The sequence below is a fragment of the Herpailurus yagouaroundi genome, unplaced genomic scaffold (assembly GCF_014898765.1).
Source record: "Herpailurus yagouaroundi ecotype Mexico unplaced genomic scaffold, PumYag 29, whole genome shotgun sequence".
NCBI classification, from domain to species: domain Eukaryota; kingdom Metazoa; phylum Chordata; class Mammalia; order Carnivora; family Felidae; genus Herpailurus; species Herpailurus yagouaroundi.
In genome coordinates, this window is record NW_024412377.1 from 107,200,131 (window position 1) to 107,220,722 (window position 20,592).

At 40.0% G+C, this 20,592-nt stretch overlaps 1 protein-coding gene across 1 annotated transcript in view; it reads right to left on the bottom strand.

Moving 5' to 3' along the window:
• NLN (neurolysin) overlaps window positions 1–20,592 on the bottom strand; it is a 109,789-nt gene that overhangs the window by 24,182 nt on the left and 65,015 nt on the right. The window contains exons 4-9 of the mRNA XM_040451918.1: window positions 17,210–17,317; window positions 13,892–13,994; window positions 13,102–13,262; window positions 6,506–6,641; window positions 5,200–5,566; window positions 766–967 (exon numbers count right to left, since the gene is read on the bottom strand). Of these exons, the coding sequence (XP_040307852.1) occupies window positions 766–967; window positions 5,200–5,566; window positions 6,506–6,641; window positions 13,102–13,262; window positions 13,892–13,994; window positions 17,210–17,317 (1,077 nt within the window). The remainder of the gene's footprint in view (window positions 1–765; window positions 968–5,199; window positions 5,567–6,505; window positions 6,642–13,101; window positions 13,263–13,891; window positions 13,995–17,209; window positions 17,318–20,592) is intronic.

The window sequence follows — 20,592 nt, forward strand, 5'->3', positions numbered from 1 at the left end:
CGAATTTGGAAAACTGTTCCTCCATTTCTGTTAACATCAGTTTTCTAAACTGTTAGGTTGAACTACTAACTTGATGTTTCCATATGTCAAATAACAGCTAAATATGAACAAGTTCATATGGTTTATCCTAGAATATTGTGGGGCGAGTTTACCAAACTGTATTACACAGCTGAGAAAAACTGTACTTTTCATTTTCAGAAGTAAAGAGAAATGAGTTACAATCTACTGCACATACCCACATGCGCTTCTTCGTAAAGTCTCCCCATGGTTATAGTATATTACCTATGATTTTGATTTGAAGCTAATAATGGAAGGTGTTTCAACATAATTTATTATTTAAAAAAAGAGTTGCGTCTGAGACCATTGAAAACCACTAAACCACTGAACTAAACAAAGCATTAGTAAGTGGAAGAGACAGATTACAGCATAGTTTATCTGTGAAGCTTACACTAAATTCCTATGCAGAAGAAAAGAATGAAAGGAAAAAAACAGAGTATTTGTAACCCTTAATGATAAGTCTTCCTTCTTTTTCTTCTGCAGGGTGGTCTTCAGTGAGCTCTTTGATCAGTGAATTAAATTCCTAGTAAAAATCTGGTGTTAAAGAGGACACAATAAGAAAAATTTCATGTTTTTACAGAAGGCCTATGAAATTCTTGAGCATATTCAGCTTTTGAAAAAACATGTAAGGGGAGGAAACTAACAGCAGTAGAAAAAACAAAAAGCCAGAAAAGCAACTGATAGGTTTACTATAAAACACTCACTCACCTGTGCACAAATCTGATGCATGACATGACCAAATTCATGGAAGTAAGTCCGTACCTCATCATGCCTCAGGAGAGAGGGACGACCAGCTATTGGCTGCGAGAAGTTCACCACAAGGGCAGCCACTGACATCATGCGGCTCCCATCAGGGAGGAGGCAGCCGGGCTGGAGACCAAAGCAGGCTGCGTGGTTGTACTTTCCTTCCCTGGGAACCAGAAGCATTGTTGGTGAGATAGGAACGCTCTTCTCTAGCAACAACATTGCTGTGACCTCTCTCAGTCATTAAGTCTTATTTGATACCAGAGGACACTTTGGAACATGTAATCCACCCTTTAGAAAGTAGGTCAGCATTTTATTAAAATGGACAAACTAAAACTAAGCAAATAAAAACCCCACTATCACTTCACATGAGTTATATCGCCAAGGTTTCTTCTGTTGAAAAATCTTAATGTAAGAATTAAGAATATACACCACACCTACTGTAGAGCTCAGTGTTTATTTTAATGGGATCTTGCTTTTCTTCTTCAAAGATGGTGTCAGTAAACACTAAACTGTGTTGAAGCAAGCTTGAGGTAAAAGATATAGTCTGATACACTAGGTAGTTTTTTCTTAAAGTTAGAATTGATAAAAACCAAATACCAGACAATAAGGTTTTTCCTTTTATTCAAGGAAGGAAGAATAAGTATTCACAATTAAATGAGCTCCTTTTATAAACTAGTCAGGACTTTTTGAAACAGAATACTTTTAGTTAGCTTAGGAAAAAGCATAAATTATACTATAAAGTGGTCTATTCTTGGACAATGGGGTATCAGTGATGGTCTCTCCAAAAGCTATGTGCAACTGGACTTTATTCTAGAAGTAGGCTTCCTTCTTCTTTTTTTTTTTTTTTCCTCAGAAAACTAATGGTACTTTCAGGTTTGGGGTAGAACTTTTAATTTGATTTGTTTTGATTTATACATACTTTTTTTGTTTTATCTTTACTTGGTGACTACTCGTCTTCCCCCCCCCCCCCCACTGATGCCATTCAATTAAAAAAATAAAATAAAATAAAAATCTAGCCTTTTCCAGCTTTCTATTATGAGGTATAAAGCTGAAAAGTGTGTTGTTCCTATATCTGTATAACAATATGCTGCACAATCTTCAAATCACAACTTTCCTTGAATTTACCAGAAATCGGAAGGCAATCAACTAACTCACAATCTAAGAAAGATGACTTTAGGGAGAGAGGAAGTGAGGAAGCAAGCATTTTTTTCACCTGGGGCAAATACTGCAAACACCAGTGAGAAAAGTCTTTCAACAAATTGTTAGGGGCACCTGGGTGGCTCAGTCGGTTAAGTGGCTGACTCTTGGTTTCGGCTCAGGTTACATCTCTCGGTTTGTTTGTTCGAGCCCCACACTGGGCGCCGTGCTGACACCTCAGAGCCTGCTTAGGATTCTTTCTCCCTCTCTTTCTGCCCCTCCCCTGCTTGCTCGCTCTCTCTCAAAATAAACAAACAAACACAAATTTATAAAAAAAAACAAAACTGTTAAAGGCCATCGTGGGCCAGCAAAACAGGGAGACACTGGGAGATATATATATATATATATATATAAGCAATATATATATAAATAATATAGCCATTTGCAGGGTCTTCTCCCTGGACACACACAAAAGGACGGTAGCAGGATGACAGCCCTGAGACAGCATCAGTCTTGATGTAGGCCTGGGGATAGGGAGCCTCTACCTTGATAAAGGAATGAAGCACTGCCTTCTGGGAGGAAAGGCAACAAACCCTGTTGTCCTATCAGCACTGGTGAAACCCCACTGCCACTGGGAAAGAGAAGAGAAACAAACCTCTACTTCTGAAGGAGGGACAGGGAGCTAGTGTGGATCCAGACATATCACTGAGGGTGGGGTGGGACCACTGAACAGGCTGAATCATCTCTGAGCAGGGACATGAGAAGGGAAGGCAGAGAGAGGAGGGGAGAGAACCCATGAATATGTACACCAGAAACTGTACAACGAATGTCATAAAATTTTCAGCCAGCCAACCTTCTGGTTGTTCAATGGGCTAATCAGTGTTTCTGGAAGAATTTTGTGTGGTTAGTTGGAAATGCATAAAGAGATCCATAAATCTTATTTTATTTTTTTTAAATTTTTTTCCAACGTTTATTTATTTTTTTGGGACTGAGAGAGACAGAGCATGAACGGGGGAGGGGCAGAGAGAGAGGGAGACAGAATCGGAAACAGGCTCCAGGCTCTGAGCCATCAGCCCAGAGCCCGACGCGGGACTCGAACCCACGGACCGTGAGATCGTGACCTGGCTGAAGTCGGACGCTTAACCGACTGCGCCACCCAGGCGCCCCAATAAATCTTATTTTTAACGGAGGAAAAATAACTAAAGTAATCTGGAACATGTATATCCTGTTATATTTTATACCTCTTGGTACATTATGAAAGGCTAAAAACGTATCCTCCCCACACCCCCTCCAAAGTATTCCTAATTTGAGAGTAATGTCAGTGCTACTATGTTAGAGAGACAAGGGTTGAGGTATTTGGAGAATTTTTAAAGTGTAAGAATAGCTTAAAATCAAAGATTTTCTATCAATTTAAAAATCAGTGCCATTGAGGGGTTTTTAATCTTTCCTTTTAAAAAATAAACTTGACACATTTAATTTTAAGGGATTCTTTATTCTGAGGTTTTGCCTTTTCACATATTGTTTATAAAATGATGTGGATTTAAAAAAAAGGTCCTTTTCTTATCAGGCATCTTCTATCGGAACCATCAGAATACTTTTGTTTTTCTTTTGAAAATCTCAGTATTCAATGAAAAAAATTGAAATGTGATTAAAAAAAAGTAACTGGTCATTCTTAGACCTATTCCAAAAATCCTTTTTTGAGTCACAACACAAATTACCCTATCTTACTTTTATGGAGTGACAGAAAGGTGACAGGAAGTGAATATTAAGTAGGTCACTACTTTCACAAGAGATCAGCTTCTGATCCCCATACCAGTGCTGGTAGGAATGGCCAGATATTAGAGTATGAAAGAAATCAATGATATGCTGGCAGGGAGACAGCAGGATGGGGTGGCAAGAACTGCTAACTTTGACACTGGAAGTAGAATTTGGGGACAGTTACAGAAGACTCCAAGGTTGAAGGATCTCTCCTGAAAGAATTCTTGCTTAAAACTGTATGATGACACTCTTCAATTAAAAATAGATCCATCTACATTTGACAAGGGCTTATTTTTAGACCATATCAAAAGTGAAATTAAGTCCATAAAACATTGGGATAAGACATCACTGTCCATCCACTTGTCTGAACGGCATAGTTATTCAGCCTCCCTCCCAGCAGCTACCCAAAGTCACCTAAAGTCTGTGGATTAAAAACTTGTTTATGCTGCTCAAGTAGGGGGATACTGTAATTTCCTTTGGCCTATTTAGTAAGATGAATTGGTAATTGGTTAACAGGCTGGCTTTGGTTTAGAAAGGAGCTTAGAGGGGCGCCTGGGTGGCTCAGTCAGTTAAACATCCGACTTTGGCTCAGGTCATGATCTCGTGGTTTGTGGGTTTGAGCCTCACGTTGGGCTCAGAGCCTGGAGCCTGCTACAGGTTCTGTGTCTCCCACTCTCTGCCCCTCCCCCACCTCTCAAAAATAAATAAACATTAAAAAAAATGTTAAAAAAAAAAAAAAGAAAGCAGCCTAGAGAGAATGTGATTCAAATCCTTTCATGTCTGATGAAACAGAGTCCATAGTTACCACATGTTTCAGAGATAGTATTTTGAATTCTTATCATTGGCTGAATACCTAGCCTGGGTGATATGCATATACAGCCTGATGCACAGAACAATCCTATAAAGGGATCACCAGCCCCATACTACAGAGGAAGAGATGGAGTCTCAAAGAGATTAAGTCACTTAAGCATCCCAACTCAATTTGAATGACTGCAAAGACTGTGGTATTCTTACTGTATTATGCTGCCTCTCAGCCAGACTCAGGGAAGTGGCCATAGACTGAAGAGTACTGGCAGACAGATTACCTGAATAACAAATATTTTGGGGGCCAATTTAAAATTAAGTAAGTGTAGTACACAAACTAGATGATGATGATAGTGATGATAACAGCTGCAAATTGCTGCAATTGCTATATGCTGGGTAGTCTTCCAATTAATGTTTTGCATGTGATCAATCATTTTATCCTTCCAACCCTACAAAGCAGGTAGAAGTAACATTCCTGTTTTATCGGACCTATAATATAGGTCAAGAAACTGAGGCACAGGAACATTAAGTAAGTTGCCTAGTAAGTGTCGGAGCCAGACTCTCTGGCTTCAGAGCCTGTATCTCTACTCGCATTACGGAGAACCACACAAGAGAACTCTGGAAGACAAGAGTCTTAATCTGGGTAGGAACTGAATCCCTAAGGTCCCTTCCTTCCAAAAACATGATCCTCAGTACCTTGGATAGAGGTCCAAGTAGAACTGTCCCAGTACTTCTCCTGTGGCTTTATCCTTCACAGTGTAAAGTGTAACACTTGTATTCCACACGTGAGCATCTGCCACTTGCTCAAATGAAAGCCCCAACAACTCCTGGTAGATGTTGAGTAAGCCTTCAGTGACCACTTCAATTGGGAAGTATTCCTTGAGTATCTCTTGATCTATGGAATACTTGAGTTCTTCCGTCTGAGTCATGTAGTAATGGAGATCCCAGGCGTTGATTTTCCCATCGTATTCAAAACCTCTCTCTACACATTCCTTTTTCTTCAAATTCAAAATAAACTCTCGCTCTGCCTCACCCAAGGGTTTTAATTTCTGGCTTAAATCATCTGTGAGGGAAGTGAGAAAAGTCAGTGATTTACTGCTTCTGGGAGCAAGCACATTCATACATATACTGCTGTTTTAGCATGGTGCTTCCTGCTTTGAATACTTGATACAGATAATTGGGAGCAAGGAAGGGCGGAAGGAAAGAGGGAGGGAGGGATGGATAGCAGGCTCTGTTATGACAGCACGGCTGTTCTTTTCAGGGTAATTTATTTCATGGCTCCTTGCCCTCCCATTTTTTTTAGCACCAGCCAAACCAGGCCACAACTTCCTCACACCATCAACAAAGCTCAAGTTTATCTCAGAGAACTCTGACTCCAGAGTGTTATAATTCAGGAAACAAAACAATAGTGCAACCAGCTCATATACATGATTATTCTTCAATGAGATTAGACTCCTGAAAAAGCCAGGAAAAATAAATCAGATGTGACCTGGGATCACTATTAGTAAAAACTACTCAACGCCTAAACAGCCATGGGTTTATCACTAATCCCTTCCTATGAAGAACGTCTAATTGGACACTTTTAGCAATTCCACTTTTTAGATGGATGCCACAATTTATACACTGTGGTTAATTCTATTTTAATTTCTCCCTAATTTATTTTAATTTAAAATTGGCATATTCCCATCTGAGTTACCCTCTTGCCGCCTGTATTCACACACGCTCTCACAGTTTTAGTCAGAACTGTATCGCTTTGTATACTCCATAAGTTTCCTTCTTTCTCCTTACAGCATTCCTCATGCTGTTGGCTTCACCTTATACTCTGGGGCTCCCTTTCAAATTGCCATGTCCCCTACAGGACCAAACACACGTTTATCTTACATATGTGACAAAGAGTAAAGGATAAATACATAATAAGAACATACACAGTTAGCCAAATACAGTTCAACACTCAAAGACAAAGAAAAATGGAAATACAAAACAGATTTAAAAGAGACCCAACCTAGAAAGGCTGTAACATGGCTTGTACTCTTTGCAGTGTTCATTTCAAGGACAAAGTCAGCATGTGTGCTGTAGCCGAGGAGTTTGGCTACCTTGGCCCGCAGTGGCAGTAGCTGCTGCAGAATTAAGGTGTTTTCCTGGTAATAAACAACAAAAACAAAGATTAATAATTCACTGGATCCAAAGAACTAAAAGGAAGTTATTACATGTGTTTTGGGGTTGGTAAACTGTCAAATATTTTTAGACCATCTCAACCTTGTAATAAATTACTCCATTTCAGTGTTACAGACATTTTTAAAATTCATGATCCAGGAGTACCTCGATGACTCAGTCAGTTAAAGGTCCAACTTCAGCTCAGGTCATTATCTCACAATTCATGGTTTTGAGCCCTGCATCGGACTTTGTGCTGACAGCTCAGAGCCTGGAGCCTGCTTTGGATTCTGTATCTCCCTCTCTTTTTCTGCCCCTCCCCTGCTTGTGCTCTCTCTCTCTCAAAAATAAATATTTAAAAAAAAATTCATGATCCAATTTTATTTCTGAAATAATTGACTTTTTAAGCCTCAGGGGACTCCTATGAGGTCTTAATAAAATTTTAGGTACTGTAAACTTAAGAGTTAAAATGTATTAGGGTGTAGGATGTAGGTTAAGTGTCTGACTTTGGCTCAGGTCATGATCTCATGATTTGTGAGTTTGAGCCCTGAATCAGGCTCTGTGCTGACAGCTCAGAGCCTAGAGCCTGCTTTGGATTCTATGTCTCCCTCTCTCTCTGCCCCTCAGATGCTCGCACTCTGTCTCTCTCTCAAAAATAAATAAACATTAAAAAAAAAAGAGTTAAAATGTATTAAAATGTATTCTTAAGGACCACAGTGATTCCACATTTAATTTCATTGACAAGACTATAACAAATGTATATGTATATTAAGCTGTTTTTTTGGTGGTTAAATATATATATATACATATATATATGTAAATTTGTCACTTTAACTTCACATATAGTATGGCTATTTAAAAAAATAGTATTAATGAGGATGTGAAGAATTTGGAAACTCTGTGTATTACTGATGTGAATGTAAAAAGTATAGCTGCTATGGAAAACAGTATTGCAATTCCTCAAAAAATTAAACACATAATTACCATATGATACAGCAATTTCACTTGGGGGTATACATCCCAAAGAGCAGAAGCAAGCACTCAAACAGATATTTGTACACCTGTGTTCACTACAGCATTATATGAATATTAGCCAAGTGGTAAAAGCATCCCAAATGTCCATCAGTGGATGAATGGAAAAAGAAAATGTGGGGCACCTGGGTGGCTTAGTCAGTTGAGTATCTGACTTTGGCTCAGGTCATGATCTCACAGTTTGTGAGTTCAAGCCCTACGTCAGGCTCTATGTTGACAGCTTGGAGCCTGGAGCCTCTTCAGATTCTATGTGTCTCTCTCTGCCCCTCCCCCACTTGCACTCTGTTTCTCTCTGTCTCAAAAATAAACATAAAAAAAAAAGACGAAGAAGAAAGGGGCATCTGGGTGGCTCAGTCGGTTAAGCATCTGACTTCAGCTCGGGTCATGACCTTGCCATTCGTGAGTTCAAGCCCCGCGTTGGGCTCTGTGCTGATAGCTCGAGCCTGGAGCCCACTTTGGATTCTGTGTCTCCCTCTCTCTCTACCCATCCCCAGCTTGCGCTCTGTCTTTCTCTCAAAGATAAATAAACATTAAAAAAAAGAAATTAAAAAAAAAAAAGAAAATGTGGTATATACGTATAATGGAATATTATTCCATCTTAAAAAGGAAAAGAAATTTTGACACACGCTAAAATATGGATAAACCTTGAAGACATGCTAAGTAAAATAAGGCAGTCACAAAAGGATAAATATTCTGATTCCACTTACATGAGGTTCCTAGAGGAGTCAAATTCATAGAGCCAAAAAGTAGAACAGCGGATGCCACGGGGAGGGGGCAGGAGGATTCGGAGTTAGTGTTTAATGGTACAGAGTCTTAGATGAGAAAGATGAGCAAGTCTGAAGACCCATGGTGGTGATTGTTGCAGAACAATGTGAATGGACTTAATGCCGTAGAACTCTCTACACTTAAAAATGCTTCAGGGATTTGTCTCAAATTATAACAAACATTTTTTTTTCTTTCTGTATGTATTAAGAATACAAATAATGATATTGCTTTATTTGTTTTAACAACAAAAGGAAGAGTAATCCCATGGAGAAAGCAAATAAATGTTGGGGCTAAAGAAAAATTACCCCCAATGATTACATCAGCAAATTTATTTACAGACATGTTTCTAAAGAAGATCACACGCTGGGGTTAGTCTACCTGGGTTCATAATTAGGCTCCACCATTTGAACCTTTGAAAAGTCCTTTAACCTTTCCAAGCTTAATTATTTCGTTTGTAAGATGTGGATAATAAAAGTAGCTAAGGCACAGTGTGATAATGAAGATTCAAGTAAGAATATAGGTCAAGTGTACAGAAAAGTACCTGGTACAAGAGCAAATACTACATATAGTCAGTTCAGCATCTGACTCTTGATTTTGGCTCAGATCATGATCCCAGGGTTATGAAATCAAGCCCTGCATTGGGCTCTGTGCTGAGCATGGAGCCATGCTTAAGATTCTCTTTCTCTCTCTCCCCCTCTCCCCTGTTCATACACGCTCTAAAGTAACAAAACAAAACAAAACAAAACAAAACAAAACTTCAAGTATGGAAACATGGATAAGAGAAACACGTGATATAATTCTCCAAGTTCTAAAATTAACTAGTTTGAGGAAGGGGGCAGGAGGGAAAAATATAATTAACTAGTTTGAGTTTTTCTTCCATCTTTTTCAGTTTTCCCAGACCTCTCTGGACTGCCAATTTTCTCCAAATACTCATCCTCCCCCATTCTTTCTTATAGTAATAGAATTTCCTGAGGTTTTGCCGGACACATGGTACCCTGACTGCCTTCCCTACCCTTCCTTAAAACTAGTTGTGGCCACGTGATATACAATGGGACAAGGGACTGTCAGTGAGGTGATGAGTGAAATTCCTGGCTCATCTCTTTATAGAGGCTTATCTCACCAGCTGTTAAATGCAGATGATGATGACCTTAAAAGCCACAATAGCGAGGACTGCAGAACTATCCCTTCCAGGGCAGATCACTCATCTATGTAGTTAGTTGCAAGGCAAATAAACCTTTCTTTAAAAATTGTGTAAAACAGGGGCACTTGGATGGCTCAGTTGGTTGAATGTCCAATTTTGGCTTGGGTCATGGTCTGGTAGTTTGGGAGTTTGAACCCCGTGACAAGCTCACTGGTGTCGGCGTGGAGCCTTGGAGCCTGCTTTGAATCCTCTGTCCCCCTCTCTCTGCCCCTCCCCACTCATGCTCTTTCTCTCAAAAAACACATAAACTTAAAAAATATTGTGGTAAAACATATATAACGTAAAATATGCCATTTTAACTATTTAAAAATTATTTAAGACCTTTATTAACAGGCGCTTGCCAACTGTTGACTTTTTGAAAAAATCACTTTTTGAAAAAATCAAGTTGTAAACTTTCATTACACATTAAAAATGAGGTTCTTAAAAATCTCAACTTGACCAGATAGGAAAACAGTTTAAAAACCTTTAAAGACATATTGAGAAAAATCAGGCTTAAATTTAAAAAAAATATTGGTCATTACCAAAAAGAGATGTCTTTAGGTAAAAATAATAAAAACCCCATGTTGCATAGATAATGCAGATTAGAAGTTTTAGTTATCTGTTCAATGGACAAAAGGCAAGCACTTCAGGTCTTCAGCTCCAATCTTTTGTCCATTTCTTTTTTTTTTTTTTTTTAATGTTTTAATTTTTACATTTGCGAGACAGAGAACAAGCAGGGCATGGGCAGGGAGAGAGAGACAGAATCTGAAGCAGACTGCAGGCTCGGAGCTGTCAGCACAGAGCCCAATGCGGGACTCAAACTCATGAACTGAGATCATGACCTGAGCCAAATACATAACCGACTGAGCTACCCAGGTACTCCTTGTTCATTTCTTATTGTTGGAATTTCATATTCACTTCTTGTGGAAGGATGAAACCATATGATGGTAGAGAAGGTAAGCCGGCATTTACTCAGCCAGCAGACTACTACTCAGCCTGTAGATTTGGCTGCTTTGGTCTCCGTGCCATCTTGTGGTTTAGGGTTTTCTGGTTGTCTGTATGGGTCGCTGAAGTTGTATCGGCAGTGACCCTGAGGTGGCTGCTGACACTGGGTCTCATCTTGATTTTCCTTACTGTCTTCACCGCCATCCTCTCTAGGCTGTCTCTGGTGAGGAGGACCCCTGTGGAGTCGTGGTCTGCCTTGCTCTCCTTCACTCTGCTTGCCAGTGCCCTCCAGCACTTCTCCCTGCACGGGAGGGTTGGAAGACTGGTTGCCACCCCTGGCAGGTAGGAACCATGGCCTGCAGGAGGGCAGGCGTGGTAGGGTCTGGCCTTTGGGAGCACCATTCCAGCCCTTCTCTCCCAGCCCCCACCTCACTATTCTGGTACTTCTGTGGGTAACTGTGGGGAGGAGCCCCATGACAGAGAATCAGTAACAGTTACCATCAGCTGTGCATTTACTGCCTAGCGCTGGGGCTCCATGAGGGCCTGTCACATTTGCTGCCTCCATACCCTTTCCTTCTCCAACACCAAACTCCAGTCTCTCCCTCTCCTACAATGTGCAGGTATCTCCCTGGGTTATTCTTTTTTTTTTTTTTTAATGTTTATTTATTTATTTTGAGAGAGGGAGAGAGACAGAGAGAGAAAGCACACATGAATGGGGCAGAGGGACAAAGAGAGAGGGACAGAGAATCTCAAGCAGGCTCCATGCTCAACATGGAACCCAACGTGGGGCTCGATCCCACAACCATGAAATCATGACCTGAGCTGAAATCAAGAGTCAGATGCTTAACCCACTCAGCCACTCAGGTGCGCCCACACCGGGTTATTCTTTATGGCAGTCTGGAGCAGAAACGCATCTTCCTTGGTCTCATTCCTGTTGATGAAACCACAATTGTTTCTTACATGCTGAACCACTTGACAGTTCGGAAAATCTTCATTGTGATGACCTGTCTCTGCTGACCATGGAGGTGAGGGGGCCTAGGGTCTGCAGAGCAGAGGGTGGGTGAGGGCTGGGTCCCCCTCTCCCTGCTTGTGGTGGCTGTGATGGTGACTGGGCTGGCTGAGGTAGCTGCATCTCCTCGGGGTGTCATGCGAACTGGCCAGTGGGGGCTGGGCTGCTCAGGGCTCTCTGCTCCCACTCCCGCTGGAACTCCCATTTTAAACATTTTTCAGTGTACAATTCAGTAGCACAAATTGTATTTATGCTATTGTGCAACCACTACTACTATCTGTTTCCAAAACTTTTCCAACACTCCAAACGGAAACTTGGTAACCATTAAACAGCAATTCTCCAGTGTCCCCAACCTCTGCCAACCACTAATCCTTTCTCAAGAGAAACAACTTTTATCTTATTTGAGTCACTATGCTTTTGGCTGGCTTTTGTTAGCTGCTTAACCTGTAACCTTATACCCACAGAGGCTGATATTAGGAATAGGGTATTGCTATAAGAAAAATGAAAAATGTACGGGAATGGAAGGTAAGGACAAAGACAGTGCAAGCTGGGAGGGTGACAATCCTTATACCCCATGGTAACATTTGCTAAAACAAACTCCTATTGGAAAAAAAACCCAAATAACTTTAATGAGCTATCCAAGGAACTTCCCCAGAGCTTTTTGAAAACTGGTATGGGCCTATGTTTCTCATGCTTTCCTTTTCCAAATAGGAGCTTTTACTGTGGTTATTCTGTTCCTATTCTATCAGTGGGTGTGCATGGTGGGGATGAATGGACCAGACAACTTGCCCTCTCTTTCACAGGCTGCTAGATAATGAGAAGCTACAAGTGGGGAGGACTCCAGACATCCAGGCGTTTGAGCTCAAGGCAGTAACTGGTTAGAATCTGACATATGGTGAATAGGTTCTATATGTGGGGGAAAAAAGGAGTTATCTGCAGAGCTAGAGAGGCAGACTGTGGTGGAGCTGGCTAGTTGACTCTAAGAATGCATTTCTATTTCTTCCTTTTTTGGTAAGAGAATTCCCTGAGCTGAGCCAAAGACTGCCAACTAAAGTCTATACTTCCCAGGTTCTCCTGCAGCTAGATATGGCTACATGATGGAATCTCGAGTCAATGGGATGTGAATGGAGTTGATGTATGTCATTTCCAGGTCTTCTTAAAAGTGCTGTCTTTATTTTCCTTCTTCCCAAGAAGCTGGGAAATGGTGACAGCTGGAATGGCCTTGGAAGTCACTTGTTGAAGACAGGTGCTCCACGAGCCCTTGACTAGCAACTTAGTGAAAGAATACAATTTTTAGTTTATTTAACCCATTCTATTTTTATTAGAATAGCATAGGATATGGCCACACTGAGGCTGCTAATGAGCAAGGGAAAAGCTAAAAGCTTTCAGGAATTAGGAGGCATAATACTCACACAAATAAGTGTACTGGTCTCTGAGCTAACTCTGACACTGGTAAACAAAGCAAACCTCTTTCTTAAAATCTCCCATAAAGACAAAAGACAAACATTTAGAGTACCTCTTTGCACCTTGTATTAAAAGCCATTTCCATCTTCCTTCTGGTTTCAGGGATGCAACATTTCTTCATGACAGGAAAATAGTGTGGATATTTTAAAGTAATTTTATACTTGTCATCATCTGTCTTTTCTAAACTGTCAATGAAATCATCAGGAAGAGCACCTGCAAAAAATCATTTTCTCATACATCAATTTTTTCCACTCATTATTGGTTGATTTAGCATTGGCATGGTGCCTTTAAGAATCTCTAGGAATTCTGTAGAGTAATTGAAGTTCAAGTAAAATAATGACAATCCTTATAATATCATTTGGATGTTACCGGATTGGGGGTGGTAGTTAGAAGACAGGTGGCTTAGGAGGTGGTAATTGAAAACATGAATAGGCTTCAGTGCACTGGTGCAGATGGTGTTTTGATGGAGAACAGGCAAAATTAAGCCAAGAAAGATCCAGAACAGATTAAGAAGACACTAGGTTAAGTGACAATGTAGGGGACATTATAAGGCAAAAAAATGTCAAGGCACTGAAGGCTGTTAAATACCAGTGTAATTTACCAAGAAATATTATGAAATCTCCTTTGGACTGTCTCTAAAAACAGTATACACTCTTATTAGCATAAAATCTATGCATGGTTTGGTTGTCTTTTCTGTGGAAGGCATGATGGGCTCTGTAGAAGGCACTAGTTCATTTTTTAAAAAATTCTTTCAACTCTGATTTGACAAATTATGAGGTAACATTATTTGCCTAAATTATATTATTTAATCCAGAAAAAAAAAAAAAAGCACAGGATTTTACCAAGTTCGGCCTTAGAAAATACAAGGAAGGTATCGTCCTCATTGAGATTTTTGTTGAAGTCAATACATAGCTCACTCATTCTTTTCTTCATTGCTTTGATTTCCTGAACAGAGGATACAAATACAGAATATGAACAATAAAATGAAACTTTGATTTTTATTGTCATTGGTCAAGTAAGTTTCACTTTTATATGAAGACTGGCTTCTATACCCAACTATCAGGAAGTACTTTTTTTAAAGGCATACTTGAGGAGTGCTTGGGTGGTCAGTCGGTTGAGCGTCTGACTCTTGATTTCAGCTCAGGTTTTAATCTCAAGGTTTTTGAGTTCGAGCCCTACATCAGACTCCGTGCTGACAGTGCAAAGTCTGCTTAGGATCCTCTCTCTCCCTCTCCCTCTGTCCCTCCCCTGCTTGTGTTCTCTCTCTCTCTCAAAATAAATAAATAAATGTTAAAAAAAAATAAAGATATGCTTGATACAACAGTTCCCTTGCAGTCTTCTCTGCTATGTCCATGAGTATCTGTATGCAACATGTACAAAAAGACAATTCCAGTGATGCAGTAGAAATTAGCTGTAAACTTGTAAGGGCTAAATAAATTTAGGAGGGATAGTCAAAGTGCACTCTGGCACATGGTATATACACAAAATAAATAGTTGCTGGGTGAATGGATCAATCTAGTAGCCTATTAATAATTAACATATTTCTAATCTTTTCCAATTCAAAGTTTTAATGTAGAAATCAGTATTTGGTGCTGAAGTAAACCAAGAGATAAGAAGTGCAAATTAATTCTATAGCTGCTTTGGAAAAAAGGCTATATCTTAGTGTTACAGAGCTTTGTAAACTGAGGTGATTTATGGGACCTAACATATGTATAAAAACTATTAAGTGGGAAATCAAAGGAAGAAAAAAAAGGAAACCACAAGAAAAAAACATGAGACATTTTTATTAACCTGTCCCATCTTCTAAAAATGCTAGATAATGAAATTTACATAAACCATAATGGTTCTCAAAGCATGGGCCTGACCAGAAGCCTCAATATCACCTGGGAATTTATAAGAAATGCATATTCTTTTTTTTTTTTTTTTCTTGAGAGACAGAAGAGAGAGAGAGAGGGGCAGAGGAAGATGAAGAGAGAATCTTAAATGGGCTCCATGCCCAGTGTAGAGCCTGAAGCAGGGCTCGATCGCACATCTATGAGATCATGACCTGAGCTGAAATCAAAAGTTGGATGCTCAACCAAGTGAGCCATCCAGGTGCCCCAGAAATGCATATTCTTGAGATTCACACCAAACCAATGAAAACACAAACTCTAAGACATGAAGCCCTGTACTCAGAGCTTTAAAAGTTTTCCAGGTAATTCTGTTGCACGCTAAATTTGAGTCGGCTGACTTAACACATACTGCGCAATATTGTTTTTGGACATTCTGGTTGTCACCCCAAACTCCCTTCCCCTCTCCCTCATTCTACAGTAGCCATGTAGATTGGGTGGGACCTGATCCTATCTGAAGTTCCAGGGGTGTGACTCTGTGCCAGTTAGGATATCAATTGGGATGGGACTGGTTCAGGTAAGCCAGGCCTGGCATTATCCTCACTAAAAGGGGATTTGGGATTTGGCATATGATCCAATCTGGGCCACCACTAAGACATGAGGGGAGGTTTGATGGAGACTTCTCTATGTCCTTCTGGATGGTGGAACTTCCCAGTTATACAAGCAAATAAATCTCCTGTTGTTTAAACTGTGTCAACAGGGTTTTGTGAGCTGTAAGTAAACACATTTTAACTAATACAGTGTTCATGCCCCAAATAGATTTGATGAGTGACCAGGAAGACAAAAGGTCAGATAAGTGAGATCAGTCACATTGCTCCTATAACGAGGTAAAGACACAAGGTGTTCAAAGGGCATCTGGGCATCTGGGTGACAGAAAGGTCCCTGTATGTCAGTGGTACTTTCAGCTGTATCTACTATGCTGAACATCACTTGGTTATTTCCTGTTCTACTGGAACAGGAGAATAGAAGAATGACCTGGAAACAAATCATGGGTTTGTTTTTCCTGTCCAAGAAGAATGAGTTAATTCTACAGCTGAGTTTACTAAACTGGAAGGTGTGATCAGCATTAGACAAGAGACAATGTGAGAAGCACTTTTCAGTAGCTAATCTCTCTGGCTTTAAAAGGTATATGCAGTTGGCCCTTGAACAACAGAGATTTGAACTATCTGGGTCCACATATATACAGATTTTTTTCAGTAAATAAATTTCAGTCCTGTCAGTGTTTTTTCTTTTGCTTACAATTTTCTCAGTAACATCTTCTTTTTTCTGGCCTTCTTTAAGAATACAGTATATAATACACAAAACTTACAAAATACAAGTTAATTGACTACATTATGGATAAAGTTCCTGGTCAATAGGAGACTTTAGTAGTTAAATTTCTGGGGAGTCAGAAGTTATATGTGTATTTCTGACTGTGCAGGGGGTCACCACCCTGACCCTCAGGCTGTTCAAGGGTTAAATGTATTAATCATAGGGTATTTCGTTCTAAAATGCTTGTATTAAAACTCTCCATCATATGAACATAGGGGAAGGGAAGGAAAAATAAGATAAAAACAGAAAGGGAGGCAAACCATAAGAGACTTAATTATAGAGCACAAACTGAGGGTGGCTGAGGGGAAGTGGGTGGCAGGAGGGGCCAGATGGATGATGGGCCATTAAGGAGTGCACTTGTGATGAGCACTGGGTATTATCTGGAAGTGATGAATCAGTGAATTCTATTCCTGAAACTAATACTACACTACATGTAACTAAATTGAATTTAGATAAAATCTTGACAGAAACAGAATAAAACTCTCCATCATAAAAATTTTATTACCAGAGTGTGCTATCTCTGTATGACCAAGGGACCAGCACACGTGAAACAAAGGTAAAATATACAGGATTAAAAAAAATCATGAGTTGTTTGTCAGTCACCATGAGGTTTAAAGGACTTATAGACTTTTTTTTCTTTCTTTTTTTTTTTTTTTAGGGGTTGCAGAATTTAAAAACACTGACTACCAAATACACTGTAAACGGATTTAATATTATGTGTTATTTTCCATATTACAAATGTGTTACTTGTTTTTTTTGTTGTTGTTGCTATTGTTGTATTTTCTTTATTTATTCTTTTTCTTTCCAATAAGAAAAATAAACAGGGTGCCTGGGTGGCTCAGTTGGTAGGGCATGCCTCTTTTGATCTCAGGGTCATGAGTCCAAGCCCCACGATGGGTATGGAGTCTACTTAAAATAAAACATTTTTAAAAATTAAAAAAAAAAAAGAAACAAACTCACATTTTGTACTTGTTCTGGAAGATGGAGCCCATTCCTTTTTCCCATTTTAACTGACTTTTCCAAATATCTTCTGGCTTCAGGTTTTATCTTACCCAGATCACAGGTTTCCTGAAATGAAAGAGCATGACAGCCATTTCTGTACAACAGTGCATGGGTATATTATCAACTATGAGACCAAAGCAAATTTATTTATTCATCATCTCTGTTGGGCTATGAAACACATAGGTGATTAAGAGGTAGGCTCTTTTGAAGACCTAATTTCTTTTATGCTTAAGTGAGCTTTGCTCATTTAAAAGAGATAAATTAAATAAATAAAAAGCTAACCAGAATTGCTTTGCCTTGCATTAGAATCAAGAGCGTCTGTACTACTTGAACGTGTGATAATAGAAACATTTGCATAATCTCATTCTGAGCATTCTCTATGACCATGGTCTTTTTCATAAAACATATTCCTTATCGCGAATCATCTGGATTTAATTTTCTATCATTTGGCTAACCTGGCTCCACTTGAGAGGCAGGAATAGAAATAATGGGCAAATTCTACACAAATGGAGAGTGGGACTCTTTTGCCAACATACCAAACAGGGACAGCTGGATAAAACCCCAGCCAAAGACTTCCGGCACTTCAAAAATGCCTTACTGTCGTTTGGCAAGAGAGATCAAGAGACGACAGCAAGCAGCATATGAACAAGTGTCTGGGGAAAATGAGTCAACACTGCACAAAAAGGAAGAAAGCTGGACAGAACATTTGAACCCTTACGCAGCAACACAAACAACATCACTCAAAAGAATGGAGGGCCTTGGAGGAGAATGGAAAATTCCCCCAGCAATAGCAAGGTAATAAAAACACCAGATGTTTCTTCAAAACAGGTGGCATAATATGCATGGCACATCTGGATGGCTGGTCAGTTCATGGTCCTTCGGAGGAAATGGACTGCAGACAGAGTCAGCAGGTGTAATGGACTCAGTGTGGGTGACAGCCAATGAGAGACTTCTGTCTCTAGAGCCTTAGAGATCTACCATTGGGTGCACTCTCTCTCCATGAAGACCTGGGTTGCCCACCTCTGAACTTTATATTTTCCCAACTAAGTATATCTTTGAAAGAACAGTGCTCAGCTTTAGTGTCTGCATTTTAGACTGTTGGTGCAAGCCTTTGCTGCAATAATTCTGTAATTTTTTACATTTTGTTGCAGCAGGCAAATAGCTGTATTTTGACTGAGGGCACTACTTAATATAACAATCTGTATCTCACTTTGCCTGCCAATAAAAAATTTTATGTCCTGGTACTAAAAAGCACTTGTTGTGCATACATTACTCATAGTTTCCTCTGCATTTATTCTCTGTGGAGGCAGAGAACAGTAAGTCTCCTTTTTCTATAATAATCTCCTTTCATATCCATGGAGAACTTCTGAGCATGCTGGCATGACTGGAGTTGGAACCCTCTCTAGTTGGTGTTGGCAAACACTGGGGTCCCCACAGCAGGTGCCTGCAATGGCAAGAAACCCAGAATGACCAGGGGGACTTAAGTGGCCTGTGGGCTGGCTCCCTGAGGGATGGCTAGCAGTTCAAATCACAGAGTTCATGTGGATGTGATTAACCTGGATTTATCAAGGCTGGTTTTAACAGTACCAGAAAGTATGTCCTGAGGTGTGGGGCATGGCAATAGGAGTTTCTAGAAAGTACAACACTGGATGTTGTAAGGTTGGAGAGCATCTAGGCAGGAGCTATATATGTAGCAGGGGCAGAAAAAAACTGCAGTGAAAAGGGCCTGTCAAGAGTTGGGTTAAGTTGTGAAGGACCCAAATGAGCAGGCTGAGATTGGGAGCAGAGGGCTTTCCCATCAGGGAAGTGGGCCAAGGCAGAAGCCAGGCACACTGCTGCACAGCAGTGTACCACGTACTTGGTTCCTGGGTTTACCTGGTCACACTGGCCCTGACCTGAGAACAGAGGCTCTTCACATATCTCAGCAGCTGACGCGAGCAGAATTTTCACTCTGTGCTAAGCTCCATCAGGAGGGGCTCCCCAACTAGGAGTGCCTGGACTTGCTGTATCTGGGAGCACCAGGGCTGCTACTTCAGACAGCCCAGAAGCATACTCAGCACAGTAAACTCAAAACTCATGGTCTAGATTAGGTAAAAACTATTGACTCCCCCAAAAAGGTAAGACAAGCATAAACAGGTAGAAGAATGTTCTATGAAAAATCTGCCTTGAATTAGGTCTAATTAAAATATGACTAATCATCTGTACTGAAATAGTTGACTGGGCACAAAAATGACACTTAACAAAATTCTGACTCAAATGTAACCAGGCACCATCTGCCAGTCAGACTCTGAGGTCTCGGCAATCTCTGGAGGGCTCTAGTAGGAGTTAAGCACTTCTAAAATGTGCTTCTGAAGCACATTCCTGTCCCAGAGCTGATCATAAGAATATTCTCCCTTACAATCTCCAGGCAAGGTCAGAATTACTGCCCAAGTACTTACTACACTGTTCTGCTGGCCTTGCACCATCCTTGCTGAACAAGAATTGAATCCACTTGAATCCAACAAGGTCTCAGGCTTCTTTGGGTGAAGTTTCTCCTCTTCAGGGTTAGGGCAAGGCCTAAAGTGCTCTGAAGTAACTTTCAAATTTATATAATCTGACAGCAGAGGCACTTAATTCATTTAATCTCTGTGGTGACAAGATTTAGTTTCCCCCTAACCTCTTTCTGTAACAAAGAGCTTTTATATAGAAGCGTGAAAGCACCCGTGCACATGTGCACACACACACGTACACATATGCTTGTATATTCATTTTACAGACAAGAAAACTGAAGAGAAGTTCCTGAGATCATTTAGCTATTTATTAGTAAAAATGGATAGAAGTAAATTTCTCAAATTCTTAATTTGGTACTTTCCCCAATATACCACATACCACTATATTACAAAATCTTAATTTATTATCATTCTTCAAAATTTCATTATAAATAAGTGAAAATTTTCTTAATATCTCCCAAATCCTCCCCACCTTCTATCCCATGACTTTGTCCTTTTCTTCACAAGACCTTCACATTTTCAGTTTCTAAAATATATAGAGGCACCTGGGTGGCTTAGTTCCTTGAGCATCCTACTTTTGATTTCGGCTCAGGTTATGATCTTATGGTTTATGAGATCAAGCCCCTCATTGGACTCTGTTGACAGCATGGAGAATGCTTCGGATTCTCTTTGTCTCTCCCTCTCTCTCTCTCTCTCTCTTTCAAAATAAATAAACTTAAAAAATATGTAAATAAAAATTTTTTTCAGTGGGACATTCTATATTGTGTACACAAAGTAGGAATTATAGCCGTGTTAAAAGAATCCTGAAAACAGGGGTGGCTGGGTGGCTCAGTCAGTTCAGCATCTGACTCT